The sequence below is a fragment of the Littorina saxatilis genome, linkage group LG5 (genome assembly GCF_037325665.1).
Source record: "Littorina saxatilis isolate snail1 linkage group LG5, US_GU_Lsax_2.0, whole genome shotgun sequence".
NCBI classification, from domain to species: domain Eukaryota; kingdom Metazoa; phylum Mollusca; class Gastropoda; order Littorinimorpha; family Littorinidae; genus Littorina; species Littorina saxatilis.
The window spans coordinates 22,349,088-22,365,977 of NC_090249.1; the positions used below are offsets into that span (position 1 = coordinate 22,349,088).

The 16,890-nt window shown below is 42.1% G+C and overlaps 1 protein-coding gene across 1 annotated transcript; it reads right to left on the reverse strand.

Annotated features, from left to right (window-relative positions):
• Positions 1-655: 655 nt before the first annotated feature.
• LOC138966579 (uncharacterized) lies at positions 656-12,989 on the reverse strand. The gene is made up of 2 exons (XM_070338861.1): positions 12,723-12,989; positions 656-4,036 (listed from the first exon to the last, which is right to left on the reverse strand). Exon 2 carries the CDS (start codon positions 3,396-3,398, stop codon positions 1,674-1,676), a length of 1,725 nt encoding a protein of 574 aa, XP_070194962.1. The 5' UTR covers positions 3,399-4,036; positions 12,723-12,989; the 3' UTR covers positions 656-1,673.
• Between the last annotated feature and the right edge of the window lie 3,901 nt (positions 12,990-16,890).

Genomic DNA, 16,890 nt, shown 5'->3' on the forward strand with positions numbered 1-16,890 from the left:
TCCGCTAAAAAGGGTTATTCTAAGATCACCCAGCATATCATAAGCCCACCCCTGATTGAAGGGCCTGATTCAGGTCTTTGCTACACGTTCGATTATCTAGAACTCTGTATTGTCTTCTTCGTTCACACGAGAGTACAGTATTTTTTGGGTCTTTTTATTATGTTCTTTACATTATCAGCACCTCCTAGAAATTTACTTGTACAGAAGAATCATTCGCCGTACTTCATTCTTTTCTGCAACTCTCTTGAACCCGTGTTCGCCTCAAAATGAGAGGTAAAAGCTCTGCGCTCCGCGCAGGACTGAGGAGTGAATAACTGCTTTCCTGAGACAATTCTTGGACCACCCTCTCATGGCGCACGCTTTGAAGGAGCGACGCCTGAGTGAGGTAAGTCCTAAAATCTTCTGTTCATTTACTTATTATTTTGTGTCTGTCCATTTACGCCAAAGACTACGAGGTTGAAGTTCTCGTGATTGTTAGGTTTTGTGATTGGTAAACACACACACACACACACACACGCTCGCACGCATGCACGACCGGCTCGCACGCACACACGCTCGCACGCACGCACGCACGACCGGCTTGCACGCACACAACCGGCACGCACGCTCGCACGTCCGCACACACATACACATAGGAACGCAAACAAGCACAGAATCGACTTGTTTAAAAACATATTGTTCAATAGATCCCGAAGCATAATTATTATTACCATTATCAATTCTTCAAGAAAACTCAAGCATTGAACAAAAACAATATTCCTGGCAGCTGATTGGTAGGAAGCACATATACAGTTACTTAAGTCAAGCAAACAACGGTACAATTTACCATTTTATTTGTGACTTTTAACCATTATATACCTTCTCTATGATTGACCAAAGCAATGGGCGTGCAGCAAGCTATTGTTCTTGAAATGCACACATTACTGATATTTCTTTTCTATTCAAAAATGAAAAGGCAGTTAGCACTTTAAACGAAGACCGACTACTACAAACTGAACTCAACAACGTCTGTCACGCAGCTACGTGAAAGAAAATCATTAAAGGTAATGCCATCATTTGCATAATATCATCAGAATGCACCGCGTATGCTGCTTCCAAATTATTATCAGGAATATCAACCACCACAGACTGTACGTCAGAATCATGTCCACCAAGTTAATTTACGCATATTGCAGTCTCTCTACACAGCGGTATGAATGCCTCCTCTCTCTCACCCCCCCTCTCCCCGCCTCCCTCAGTCTTGCACTGATTTGAACTATCTCCTTAATTTTCCTGATGAAAACAATCTCTTTGAACTTGGATTGCACTAAAGTGAAGAATCTTGTTGAAGTTTGGTTGTACGGCAATGACTCACAATCTCTTGCAACTTGGCCCATTGGCACATCTACTATGCTGAAGGAACAATATCTAAGCACATTCATTGTACGGAACTGCAGAAATCCATCGTATAGTCCTTGTACTGATGTGGACAATCTCTTTATCTAGTCATTGCACCGAAGTGAACAATCTCTTTATCTAGTCATTGAACTGATTTTGACAATCTCTTTATCTAGTCACTGTACCAATGTGAACAATCTCTTTATCTAGTCATTGTTCTGTTGTTGTGTAGTCACTTCACGGATATGAACACTAAATCTCTGGGAACATTTGTTGTGCTGAATGAACTATAGATCTCAGTAGATGGAGCGGCTAGGAAACGCAGGTCTGTACTTCTCTTGTGTGGGGCTCGTCCAGTCGTAGTAAGCCTGTCTCTTCATCCTCTCAGCCTCTTCATCGCTAAACATGTTCGTCGGTCGCATCTTGTCCCTGTACCCAGGGGAGACAACTCCTCCCCTCGTAGGATTTGGTGGCAAAGGGGGGCTACTGTGCTGAGAAGAAACTTGTGCGGGAGGGGAGTAACTCTGTCTGACAGGGCCTATCAAGGGAGGTAGCTCCCTTTTTCTTGGTGAAGCGGGAGGAGGGGAATACCCTGATGATCTGGGAGAATATCTGGCGGCTTCCCTGTCAGGGGAGAAAGGTGGGTACACATCCTCTCCCGAGTAGCGTGTGTTTCTGGCTACATTTGAGGGACGACGATCAATTGTCTCCCTTGGAGGTGACGTGTGCCTGTATTGTGAGCTTGACGTGTAGTGATCGCCTGCGTCCCCGTTGTAGTAAGGGGGAGAACCGGGACTTGGCAGATTCTTTGTGTAATCCTGAGCATTTGTCTCCCTTGCGTTGAGCTGGTTAGATGTGAAGTTCAGATTTGCTTCCCTGTACGAAGGGGCAGAACTCGTGTCAGGACGCACGTGCGAATATCGATCGGTTACTTCCCTTGTGTTGTAAGACTGAGCGGGTTGATTCTCATACCAACGGTTCGACATATTAGGTTCCGCAGGTTCCCTTGTGTTGTCGAGAGTGGTAGAACTATCTTGTAAGCGATCGAAACGGTGGACAATCTCAGCCACGTTGAAAGCAGGCAACGACGAATCGTTGAAGCCATCGAACGAGCGGTCTGTCGGTTCTCTTCCATCGTAGTCTGGCGCAGTGCCGTTTTGCAAGCGATCAGACCGATATGCAGAATGGTTGGGCATGCCTTCAGACGGATATGCAGAAACGTGGCGCATGCGATCATTCGAGTATGTAGCAAGGCTGGACATTCGATCAAACGGATACCCAGAAGCGTTGGGCATGCGGTCAGACGGGTACCCAGAAGTGTTGTACGTACGATCAGTAGAATATCGGCCTGTCAGCTCTCCAGTGTTGTGGTTAAACTCCTCCTGAATGCTGTGAAGGTTGAGACGGGGGACGGGTGAGGCGGGAGCAGGGGCAGGGGGTCGCCATTCCTCCCTGTAACCGTTAATTCTCTGAACCTCCACGTCATCGTGCGACGCCAGCAAATATCCGTCAGAGGTAGGTCCTCGATCAGAGTAATTCATCTTCTCTACCCCGCCCAACTTTCGTTGGTTCATGTAATTCCTTGTAGTAGCGGTTGTCAGCAGATTATTATTCTGCTCCATGACCGCTCCGAAGTCGCTGACACTTCCGTACACGCTGTGGTTTCCGGTTGACGTCACTTCCGGGATGTCTTTGCTAGCCTTGATGCGCGGGAGTCCGAAGATGAAGTAGGAGTCTTCGGAAAGTCCCTGTGCATTTCCGTACCTCTCCCTCAAGTTGAGCTTCCTGGCGAAGTCCATCTGCTCGGCCGTGACGAAGGGGAAGGACGTAGACTCGGTAGAAGCCATTATGTCTATGCTACGAGAGTCCGCCGTCATGTTGTCCGGGTAGACCACCCGGTTAGTTCCCCCTTCCCTGATGCAGTCGATGATGCCTTCGTTGACTGTCATGCGCCACATGGCCCAGCGGTGAAGACGGTTCGTCTCATGTGAAGGCGGCGGATAGGCTGGCACGATGGACATGGTGCCGGCAACAGGAGAAATGAACTCCACGATCTACTTTATCAAAAGTTGTGTCTTTTGAAGAATCTCTCTTTCGAAAGAGAGCTATCCCAGAAAAGGATTCTCTCGACTCCAAGATTCAATTATTCAAAGTTAGACGCTTCCCAAGGCGGACTCTCTAAAAATGAATTCATTAAAACGACGTGCTATGTCACAGATGGTCTGTTTCAGAGTTTTAATGTCAAAGGTGCTTTTTTAATTCAAAATTCAGTTTCCTTAGTTGTACTCTGAATAATCTGGAGTCGGTGCAAGCAAGCTAAAGGGTAGGTAATATCAAAGAGATAGGATTGTCTGCAGGTTTGTTTCCAAATGTACACAACCGTCAATGGGGAAAAAGAAGGCTCAGAAATGGGAGCTGTCCAGTTTTGTTCAGGCAAACTCCGGATGCCTTTTATATTGGCGCCACCGAACGTTAAATCCAACAAAACGCTGAAGCTGTAGTGAAAACACCGTGTTGTTTCGTTCGTCAAGAAGGCTCGCAGGTCGAGGCTGCAGCAGACTAAAGTTGTTACTCAGGACGTTGGCAGGACGTGTGTCAGCCGGGAACTTTCGAAACTTGGGTCAAAGTTGGTGATGCCGGTGGCAAGGTCAGGATGAATCTGAAACCGAAAAACGTTCCTGTATTGTTTATCACAGACGGCATACACGGTGACACAGTTTGTCAAGAACTCACGAGTTACGAGCTGAAAAGCGTCGCTTTGTGAACATGTTACTGGTTTCAGTGTACATTTTGAGCTATTTGGACTCCACAGGGTCACAGCTATGAGGCAAATAGTTTTGTTTTTAAAGAAATGAGGCAAATTGAACCGGTTACTTTTCTTACAACTCTGTACCCCTACGCACAGTTTCAGATAATGTTGTACCTTTTAAGTTGGCTTCCCACAAGTGTGTGTTTGTGTGTGTGTGTGTGTGTGTGTGTGTGTGTGTGTGTGTGTGTGTGTGTGTGTGTGTGTGTGTGTGTGTGGGTGTGTGTTTGACCGTGTATGTGTGTGTGTGTGTGTGTGAGAGAGAGAGAGAGAGATAGAGAGAGAGAGAGAGAGAGAGAGAGAGAGAGAGAGAGAGAGAGAGAGAGAGAGAGAGAGAGAGACTCCCATGTACGCTCGCATACCACCAACCCACATACACCCCATGCGCACGCACACAACATCCGACATACGCATCAACAGACAGACCGATAAGAAGGCAGACCTGTCTAATACACACACATACTGAAAGACGGACGCACTCCTGCACGCAGACGGACAGACAGGCCGAACAACAGATAGCTTAGTGCATAACAGTGCGTCATGCGAGTGGATTGAGGTCTAACCCGTTAACCTTTATTAACGTTTTCTTTCATGTTCATAATGTCAATTCTACCTTCTCCAATGTACGGAGTCACACAAATATCTCCCAAGCATGACGGAAAACTCCAACGCAATTATTCCGCTTGCGTTCAGAAGTGTTATTTCTGTTCACTGGGTCATATTCAAGAGGCACTTTGGGTATCAGTCAAGCGAAAGTGTATTAATTGTAAAAGATGTCAGCTGATGAATAGTAGCACGTACGTCCTGCGCAATAATCCTGTTTGCACGAAGAAAAAGAGCATCGTGTATGTGCACTAGTCCTGACATGTATAATTATAATCTTCGAAATACATGACATTATTTGTTCATCAGTCGAGCAAAACTGCTTGCACAATATGTCAACAAGATAAATAGTAACATAAAGTTTCTGTAAAAATCAACAACAACAATAAACACACTGTATTTAGACACATCGGTGGATTCAGTCAACATAGTGTATTTAGACACAACAGTAGGCTTATATTTAGACACAGAAGTGTATAAAGACACAACAGTATATTTAGAAAAAACAATGTATTTAGACACAACTTTTTAATGTCTAGAACCACCAGTCATCATTGTTTGTTTGTTTGTTTGTTTGTTTGCTTAACGCCCAGTCCATCACGAAGGGTGATATCAGGGCGGTGCTGCTTTGACATTTAATGTGCGCCACACACAAGACAGAAGTCGCAGCACAGGCTTCATCTCTCACCCAGTCACATTATTCTGACACCGGACCAACCAGTCCTAGCGCTAACCCCATAATGCCAGACGCCAGGCGGAGCAGCCACTAGATTGCCAATTTTAAAGTCTTAGGTATGACCCGGCCGGGGTTCGAACCCACGACCTCCCGCTCACTGGGCGGACGCCTTACCACTAGGCCACCGTGTTGCGGTCGTCATCATTGTTATTTATTTACAAAAACAAACAGGTTTTGAACGCACGAATTCAAACGTGTTGCTGGTGTTTCTTACCGTTGCTCCAGCCTACATAACGAATCATACAACGTTTGGAAGAAAAAGAGGAATTAGACTGAGAGACACACAGGAAGGGCTAGGGCAAGAAACACACTTAATTTCTACTCGATGGCCCACAGCTCTCGAAAGGGATAAGAAGAAGAAGAAAAACAGAAAGAAATATAATGATTATGCAACGTTTATTATGTTATTAATAGGTTTGGTTTATTTAGACGAATTGTTCAGTCGTTACCGCCTTACGTTGTACTCTCCATGCAGGAACACCACACTAAGCTTCTAGCTTGTTGCTGTTACCTTTGTATTTTGTATACATGTCATGATTGTAACTTTTGTTAAAATAAACTGATGTTTAAACCAAAAAAATACAATCGAAGCTGCCCTTGCGACCATCTCTCGAAAGCGACGACCTGCCCACAACTACCTCTCGGAAGGATCCCAGACGAGTTTTTCTTCCTCAATTCACTTTTTCACAGCGACTGCCTGTCTATATAACGACCGCTTTTGGTTCGTCGCTTTGGTAGTTGTTATCGACAGCTTCGACTGTATATAAACAAACGAGAACTTAACAAGTCGCGTAAGGCGAAAATACAATATTTAGTCAAGTAGCTGTCGAACTCACAGAATGAAACTGAACGCAATGCAACGCAGCAAGACCGTATACTCGTGGTCCACCGCTCACGGCATAGGCAGTGAAATTGACAAGAAGAGCGGGGTAGTGGTTACGCTATGCTGCATAGCACGCTTTTCTGTACCTCTCTTCGTTTTAACTTTCTGAGCGTGTTTTTAATCCAAACATATCATATCTATATATTTTTGGAATCAGGAACCGACAAGAAATAAGATGAAAGTGTTTTTAAATTGATTTCGAAAAAAAAATTTGATAATAATTTTTATATATTTAATTTTCAGAGCTTGTTTTTAATCCGAATATAACATATTTATATGTTTTTGGAATCAGCAAATGATGGAGAATAAGATAAACGTAAATTTGGATCGTTTTATAAATTTTTATTTTTTTTTACAATTTTCAGATTTTTAATGACCAAAGTCATTAATTAATTTTTAAGCCACCAAGCTGAAATGCAATACCGAACCCCGGGCTTCGTCGAAGAGTACTTGACCAAAATTTCAAGCCATTTGGTTGAAAAATGAGGGCGTGACAGTGCCGCCTCAACTTTCACGAAAAGCCGGATATGACGTCATCAAAGACATTTATCAAAAAAATGAAAAAAACGTATGGGGATATCATACCCAGAAACTCTCATGTCAAATTTCATAAAGATCGGTCCAGTAGTTTGGTCTGAATTGCTCTACACGCACGCACGCACGCACACACACACACACACACACACATACACACACACATACACCACGACCCTCGTTTCGATTCCCCCTCGATGTTAAAATATTTAGTCAAAACTTGACTAAATATAAAAAGAAAATCTGTCTACGTATGCCATAACAGTCCAATGTGACAGCTTGTCCCAACAGGTAGATGCACACGGAGACAAACGTGACATTACAACAAACTCTGTCATCATCTGTCATCAGAATTAGCTCCCAACCCTGTCTCATAAGAAGGAGAGAAAGAGGACATGACGACAAACAAAAACGTAAACAAAAATGTCCAAAACTGAAAATATTCACAAATCTTCCTCCTAACGGCCCATATTGCAGCACACACCCTCATCAGAATTAAAGAAAGAAAGAAAGAAAGCAGAAAATAAACTTTATATCTCAAGAAATTATGTCCAAAACTGATAATAACTGGCCTTTTTTTGTACAGTCACAAATCTTCCTCCTAACGGCATAGTGCAGCACAAAAGCCACAAGAGTCACATAAAGAACGAAAGAAAGAAAGACAGAATACAAACATCATATCTCAACACATACACATACTTGTCAGAATCACTCGTACGTCAATGCCAACGCTGACCTCACATGACCACACATAATTCTTCAGTGACCGTAACACACACCCACTCTCATACAAAAACCGCAGCATGTAAAATCTCTCACATAAGTAGCAAACTCGCTTTTGTATATTACCATTCATTGTCTTGGTGATATTCCCGTAAACTTGCATGAGACTATAGTTATGGCAGGCGCTAAGTCCAATTCACACAAAAAAGCATGTATGGGAAGTAACAAGTTTTCTGGCTAAGTCCGAAGCTGGTGGCACATACCTATTTTGCTCCCAGCTCAGAAGAATGTTGGTGTGTTAGTCTGCTCAGGTCTTGTAGGGGGCAAGGTTAGTGGGAATAATGAATAGGAAAACTGACTGGCCCAATGGATCATGATAATTAATGTTAGTTCAGCGACAGTTCTTACTTGATCCTACAATAATAGGCCAGCCCCCCTTGCTTAGACTAGTGTATGTTTGTTTACACTCAGTGGTTCACATGCAGCTAATGGTTGTCAGGGGAAATTGGCTATGCATGATTGCGCTGTGAAGAATTATGAGAGGCGACGGAGAGTCCAGTTGTAACAAAATGGGGTACTGAGACAGTTGAATGTATAAGCCTATGTTATGTGTTAATGTGTTTTTGTTAATGTTATGTTAAGTCCGAAGTTCTCTCTCTCTCTCTCTCTCTCTCTCTTTCTCTCTCTCTCTCTCTCTCTCTCTCTCTCTTCTCTCTCACTTTTTCTCTCTCTTTTATTCTCTCTCTCTCTTTTATTCTCTCATCCCCTCTTGTTAATGTCATGTTTAATCTAAAGCTCTCTCTCTCTCTTTCTCTTTTATTCTCTCATCCCCTATTTCTTTTTCTCTCTCTCTCTCACTTTCAATCTCTCTCACTCTCAATCTCTCTCACTCTCTCTCACACATTTTCTCTCCCAGTCTCTCCTCCCCTATCTCTCTCTCTCTCACTTTCTCTCACTCTCTCTTTGTCTCTCTCTCTCTCTTTCTCTCACTCTCTCTCTCCTCTCTCTCTCTCTCTCTCTCTCTCTCTCTCTCTCTCTCTCTCTCCCACACACACTCTCTCTCTCTCTCTCTCTCTCTCTCGCTCTTTCACTCAGTCTATATCTTTTTGTCTTTGTCTGCCTTTCTCTGCATAAGTCTATTCGTCTGTCTTCCCGTCTCTCTCTGTCTCTCTGTCTCTCTCCCTCCCCTCTCTCTCTTTCTCTATACAGAGAACAACAGATATGAAATTAAAAATGCTTAACTTTCTTCCACTGGAAAAGCATCTCAAGTTAAACAAAGCCATTTTCATGCATAAATTGTATTACGGTAAAGTGCCGATTTACATTACATCATTATTTAATAAAGCTACCGACAGATATGGGTCGGTCAACTTGATCCCACCGATTCCACGAATTGACCTTTATAATTCTTGCTTTTTCGGGTACATCAGTTTGGAATTCACTTCCATCATTCTTTAAGCACCTAAAGTCATTAAAAAGTTTTAAAAAATGTGTCAAAAAAACACTTAATGTCTGAGTAGTTTAACGCGTTTTGATTTACCACACTTAGTATTACGCCAAAGATATGCTGTGCATTGTATATTCTGAACATATTTTTGTTGTACTATTGCTACATGTTCGATTGCTACCAACTTGTACTTATAATTACTTGCATAGTATGCATTTTATTTTATGAATAACCACATATGTATGCTCTTCATGCCTCATCATCATCATCATCATCATCATCATCATCATCATCATCATCATCATCATCATCATCATCATCATCATCATCATCATCATCATCATCATCATCATCATCATCATCGTCATCATCGTCATCTTTATCATCACGTGCTGAAGTTTTCTGACCTCCTTTTGTTGGTAAACTTTTTAACTTTTTAATTTTTAATTTTTAATTTTTATCATTGTGTGTCTGTGCGTCCCAAGGACAGATTGTAAGAAAGGGCGTTGCCTTAAATCTTAAACCTTGTTAAATAAAGTTCAATTCAATTCAATTCAATTCTATACCTTCTCTACCCCCTCTATCTTTTCCCCTCTCTCTCTCTCCCCTCTCTCTCTTTCTCTCACACTCTTTCTCTCTCCCTCTCTCCCTATCTCTCTCTCCTTGCAGACCCGCCCTTACGCTGTGCCAACCCTATTCATGCTGTGTCTCATCAGTGTGACGTGACTGATGACAAACACAGTGTCAGTTGGGTCATGCGGCGTGAACACATTTTTCATGGCAGACATTCTCTGCCCTTGGCCTAAAATGTTGTCTTGGCCTAAAATGGCAGCAGTCAAGCGTAAAACAATACAAGCAGAAGATTAAACAAGTCGCGTAAGGCGAAATTACTACATTTAGTCAAGCTGTGGAACTCACAGAATGAAACTGAACGCACTGCATTTTTTCACAATGACCGTAGTCCGCCGCTTGTGCATAACGGAGTGAAACTGACGAGCCTGTTCAGCGCGGTAGTGGTTTCGCTGTGCTGCATGGCACGCTTTTCTGTACCTCTGTTCGTTTTAACTTTCTGAGCGTGTTTTTAATCCAAACATATCATATCTATATGTTTTTGGAATCAGGAACCGACAAGGAATAAGATAAAATTGTTTTTAAATCGATTTCGGAAATTTAATTTTGATCATAATTTTTATAATTTTAATGTTCAGAGCTTGTTATTAATCTAAATATAACATATTTATATGTTTTTGGAATCAGGAAATGATGTAGAATAAGATGAACGTAAATTTGGATTGTTTTATACAAAAATAATTTTAATTACAATTTTCAGATTTTTAATGACCAAAGTCATTAATTAATTTTTAAGCCATCAAGCTGAAATGCAATACCGAAGTCCGGCCTTTGTCGAAGATTGCTTGGCCAAAATTTCAATCAATTTGATTGAAAAATGAGGGTGTGACAGTGCCGCCTCAACTTTTACAAAAAAGCCGGATATGACGTCATCAAAGGTATTTATCGAAAAAAAGAAAAAATTTCCGGGGATATCATTCCCAGAAACTCTCATGTCACAAATTTCATAATGATCGGTCTAGTAGTTTGGTCTGAATCGGTCTACACACACACACACACGCACAGACACACACACACATACACCACGACCCTCGTCTCAATTCCCCCTCTATGTTAAAACATTTAGTCTAAACTTGACTAAATGTAAAAAGGACATTAACTTTGTAATTACACTGTTTCATACACAAGGGGAAAAAAAACCCACCCATACATATAAGCAAAGAAAAGAATATGTTAGTCGGTCTTTTTCTCTGGCCCTATTTGTCTGCATCTTTTGCTCTTTCTTCCTGTCGTTGAGAATAGAGTATAATTCGGTATACATGATTGTCCGCCCCTGTCTCTCTGTCTGTTTATTTTTTTCCATGTCTGTCTGTTCTCTCCTCCGGTTTGTCAAAGGTCAGTTGGGTCCTGTCTGTCCGTTCCTCTCTCTGTTTCTGTGCGACTCTTTGTCTGTTTATCCCCCCCCCCACCCCCCGTCTTCTGTGTCTGTATCTTTCTGTCTGCGTCCCTGTCTTTGTCTATTTCGTATCTGTTTGTATCTCTTAGTGTTTCATCTTGTCTCTCCCGGCTTCTCCCTCTCTCTCTCTCTCTCTCTCTCTCTCTCTCTCTCTCTCTCTCTCTCTCTCTTTCTCTTTCTCACGTCAGTTCATGCTCGTTTACAATTATTCTCTGTATATGTTCCATGGACAGGTTGGAAGATTAGGCTAAGCTTAAAACCTTTATCCTTATGTAATAAAGTTCTGAGTTCTGAGTTCTCTGTCTCTCTCTGTGTCTCTCTCTTTCTCTGTCTCTGTCTCTATTTTTTTCTGTCTCTGTCTCTCTCTCTGTCTCTCTCTTTCTCTCTCTCTCTCTCTCTCTCTCTCTCTCTCTCTCTCTCTCTCTCTCTCTCCCTTTCTGTGCTTACGCTGTGTGTGATATGTCACTCAGATGACAAATTGCACTAGAACACGTCAGTTCATGCTCTCATCATGACTGATTGTCTTCGTCTCTGGCTGGGTCCTTTACTTGCTGTCAAGCAAACAACGTACATCAGTTTAGACATTTTTACAGCCTGACGTAGACTGTCGGGATGACCTGCTCATTCTGAGCTGAAGATGTGTGTAACTACTGTTAGGCAGCGAAAATAGGTCACTGTTTTGTGTGCTAGCGTGTTTCTGCCTTTATTTTCGTTTTGTAAATCGTTTATCACTTGACTCTTCACGTCCGACCCTCCCGTCTGTCTTTTTTTATCCTTTCTTTTCTGATTACATTACAAAGGACAAGCCAACACTACCTATTCACTACCTCGCCTTCAAATAAGAAAATAAAGGACTTGTTAACCACGATACCTGTGGGTTATATAAATCGGGTCCAAAATAATTGTCGCCAGCACTGACAGATGAGTATACGCCCTAAAGCGGAGTGATAAATATTTCCAGCCGAAAAGTGTTGGGACAGTACTCGCATTCACTGGTGTAAAACCTCGGGGTTAAAGCAGAACGTACGTAAAATACATAGTTCACATTATGACCATGCAAATATTCTTGGACTTTATGTTAAATGTCTTTACGAAGTATAAACGCCAATAATTTAAAACATTTGTGTATTTTTTTGTCGCTAATCCAAAGTGACACGCCCCTGCTTATAATACGAGAGAAAATATAGAAAACACAACCTTTAAATGCTTGTAGGAACAACAACAACAACAACAACAACAACAACAACAACAACAACAACAACAACAACAACGGTTCGGGTATGCCGACAAGCAAGCGTGCAGACAGGCACATACACAGACAGGCCGACAGACAGAAAGACAGACACACGAACGCACGCACGCACGCACAGACACACACCGTGGCAGGAGCTAGAAGACGTTTCACATACCAATACAAAGTAACAACAGCAGCAGACACATTGCCACCATCACTAACATTATAATAACAGAAACAGCAACATTCAAATATAATTCTTACAAAATAGGAATGGTAGAAACAAATACTGTACAATGCAACCCAATTCTGATTATATCAATTAGCAACAGAATTTCAACACACCCACTTACCGCATTAAAGCACCATCTTCACTTCAGGAGCACAGCAAAACAACTGCTCCTACCAAACTCCTCAAAAACGAAATCCGTATGCGAAAAAAAAGAACCATAAATAATGATGATCTTAACCCCCGGACCAAAACATGTTGCACCGATCGCGAGACCAGCGAAAAACTGTGAGGCACAAAAAGCGAAACCGCCCTTTCTCTCAACGAGGTAACAGGGGTGTGACACTGCCGTTGACGAAAGTCTGTCCTTCGTGTGTGGCTTGTAAGGCGCGCCGGTGTCTCTTCTGTGGTACACCCTTGTATTTAGCAGCTGATGTAGTCGAAGAAGGGGAGGGGGAGGGGGGGGGGGTAGAAGGGGGGATGTTGAAGCTGTGTTGGGTGGGAATAGCGGGGTGTTTTTATGGGGGCGAGGACGCCCCCATTCTATACGGATAGTTTCGAGGTTGACCATGGGCAGCGCCATTTTGTTGTGAAATACGTCATCAGTTTGTGTACACAGGAAGTTGTGACATCCGTCACCCTATGGGAGGGGTGACGTCAAAATTGTTCATCTGTAGAAAGTTGTGAAATCCGTCACCCCTCCCATTGGTCATCACAGAGTTTGTGTAACACAGGAAGTTGTGAAATACGTCACCCTATGGGAGGGGTGACGTCAAAATTGTTCAACAAAAACATGATATGTCGCTTTGTGCAGGGTCAACTGCAACAAACTCAAACCGAGCCATTCATACCTAGCTGTATTTGAGTGACTTATATACCCGACATTTTTATTTCTTATTTTTAGCACAGGTGTAGGAAAAATCATGAACCAAAATGTTATTTATTTTCTAATTTAACATTTTTTTTACAAATATGACCATGGTCTTTTAAACATACAGTGACATTAAACATTGTTATGTTAAAAAAAAGAAAAAAGAAAAAAAGCTTTTGTGCACAAATCAGAAAATACATTGTACATTTTACCTACAGGCCAAACCGTGAGTGTCTGTGGCAAAGCCCGACCCAGGAAATTGCACTGATCTAAATTGTCAAGAACAGGCGCTTGCATTTGGATGTGTCCAATGATAGTAGGTTTGGTTGTGATCAATCAGAATAATGTAGGAATAAAAATGTATGACAGTTTAGTATGATGACATGTAATTCACATATGCTGAAATATGATATTATACATCATGTAATATTATTATGGCTGTTGCCATGACCATGAAACCCAACAAAGGTTTAATGTAATGTAATTCAAAATACCAAAACCGAGCACCTATTAATCTCGTCTTTGCGCGTGAAGATTGAGGCCGTCTGCCAGTAGCGGTTAGGTCATACAGTGGAACCCCTCTCTAGCGACCTTTAAAATGTTGACAAAAATCGGTCCTTGTGGAGGGGGGTCCTTACAGAGGGCGGAGTCAGGGGGCCACAAAGAAAGTCAGATTTAAAAAAAAAAAGAAAACAGAGAAGTTTGAGTTGCTGACGACCGTTCCCTCTGAAAGCAAACTGCTTCGATTTCATGTTTGTCCTTGGTGTCCACCAGTTCTGGTGCATGTACTACCCTGGCCAAGTTTCCTCTCAAGACATCAAAGAGACCGCCCCAGTATACTCTACAGCCTCTGGGCGAACCACCTCTCATAGCTAAAACTGGGTCAATGACCCCTGGGAAGAAGGTCAGTGTCTATAAAATTTTACTCCTAGGCCTGCGGCCAGGGGGGGGGGGAGTATACCGGTACCATTTGAGAATCAGACCAAATGAGAATTGAACCATTTGAGAACATCCTTTTTTTTCAATCACTACATCGAAGGCCTGCGGCCCGGGGTTCACATGGGTTGGTTTGTTTGTTTGTTTCAAACCCACACCCATATACACACATTTCCCATTTAAACCATTTGTCGGCCCCCTGTCGATATTTATCGACTAAGTTCCTTGTGCTAATTTGTGTGTGGGTAGTTGGGGAGGAGGGTGGTGGTGGTTTGTAGGGGGGGTGTTCTGGGGAGGGGAGGGACGATTGGATTTGTGCACCGAAGGCTGAGTTATTTAAAAATGCAAGTATGCAGATTTTAACGATTTTTGGATTAAACCGGCCCACTGGTGTTCTGATAGTGGAATTAAAACAAGTCGCTTAAGGCGAAAATACAACATTTAGTCAAGCTCAGTCGAACTCACAGAATGAAACTGAACGCACTGCATTTACGTAGCAAAGGCAGTGAAATTGACAATCCAGAAAAGCGCGGTAGTGGTAGCGCTGAGGAGGATAGCACGCTTTTCTATATTTCTATTCTTTTTAACTTTCTGAACGTGTTTTCAATCCAAACGTATCATATCTATATGTTTTTGGAATCAGGAATGGACAAGGAATAAGATGAAATTGTTTTTAAATCGATTTCGGAAATTTAATTTTAATCATAATTTTTATATTTTTAATTTTCAGAGCTTGATTTTAATCCGAATATAATATATTTATATGTTTTTGGAATCAGAAAATAATGAAGAATAAGATGACATTGTTTTTGGATCGTTTTATAAAAACATAATTTTAATTACAATTTTCAGATTTTTAATGACCAAAGTCATTAATTAATTTTTAAGCCTCCAAGCTGAAATGCAATACCAAAGTCCGGCCTTCGTCGAAGATTGCTTGGCCAAAATTTCAATCAATTTGATTGAAAAATGAGGGTGTGACAGTGCCGCCTCAACTTTTACAAAATGCCGGATATGACGTCATCAAAGACATTTATCGAAAAAATAAAAACATATCTGGGGATATCGTACCCAGGAACTCACATGAAAAATGTCATAAAAATCGGTCCAGTAGTTTACTCTGAATCGCTCTACACACACACACACACACACACAGACACACAGACACACACACACATACACCACGACCCTCGTCTCGATTCCCCCTCTACGTTAAAACATTTAGTCAAAACTTGACTAAATGTAAAAAGCAGTTGATTACGATGCTGAGGTGAGGATTAACACACTAGTGCTCACAAAGTGATGCGGGAGTTTAATTCATAAGGTTAAGAGCATGTCACGCAGGGGTGTCCAAAGAGTTCAGTAAATCGAAAATAAACCTACTTAATTGGACACGTTTTTATCATACGTAGTATTAAGGCAATGGGAGGCAGTAGAATTAAACTTGGAAAATACATGTTTTCTGGGTAGTTATTGAGGCGACGTATAATATAAAAAAAAATAAAATTATGAATACTAATGGACATATGGAAACTGGCATAAACATATGGGATTTGTAAGAAACGGTTTTACAGCAACATCATAAATCAGAAATTCATAATATTTGGCACAAGGATACACATGTTTTGAATCAACAGTAATATAGAACGAGTTTTTGGCATAAGACTTCAGTTGATTTGTTGTTGTTGTTGTAATGAGGATTAATGAATATGCAGGAGGGAGGTGATTGAGGAAGGCAAGACCGGTCAGCAACGTGATTAATGGTCAGTTTTTGAGTCCCATGTACCGTGGGAGTTGTCCTCACCTGGTACAAAAATCCCACCCAATAAATACATGAAAATAACACAGACTTTGCAATCTGCTAGGGCCACTTACAGAAGGAAAAGGAGAAACTCTGACACCCTCCCCAAAAATAATAATTCTGTTTTGGAGGATGGGGATTAAGAAAGATTATACAATTATTCTTACAATGCATGAAACTACGTGTAAGAACGAGGAAATGAAAATGACATTGACAAAAGTTTACAAAACATGAAAAATGTATTGTGTTGCCAAGGTGGGTCATAATTCCATAGGTCAGTCACAATTCCGACCAGCTTCGTAAGAAAAGAAGAGAGTAACACAGAAACAGTTGGGCGGGGGGGGGGGGGGGGAGTTGGGATAGTGTCACCCCCAAAGCTAAACTCTTGGCTTGATGGATGGAGGAAGGTTTCAAGGTGGAGGAAATGTGCGGCAACCTCTACATACCTGTGAGACACTGAGTGGGGCTAGATGGATAGAGAGGCCTTTGTTTCACGCATACATACAGTGCTAGCAGCAGGGGCGGACCTAGTTGTGCATAAGGGGGGGGTTCCAAATTGAAGCAGGGGTCCAGGGGCCGCTCAGGCCCCGGTGGGGCCCATGGGCAAAGCCCTGGTGGGGGGTCTGGGGGGCCTTGCCCCCCAGATGCTGAAGGAATTTTATTTTTTTAGGTCAATCGGAGGCC

What these genes read in the sequence shown, in the direction of transcription:
- LOC138966579 (XM_070338861.1), bottom strand. Translation starts at nt 3,398, where the DNA reads ATGTCCATCGTGCCAGCCTATCCGCCGCCTTCACATGAGACGAACCGT.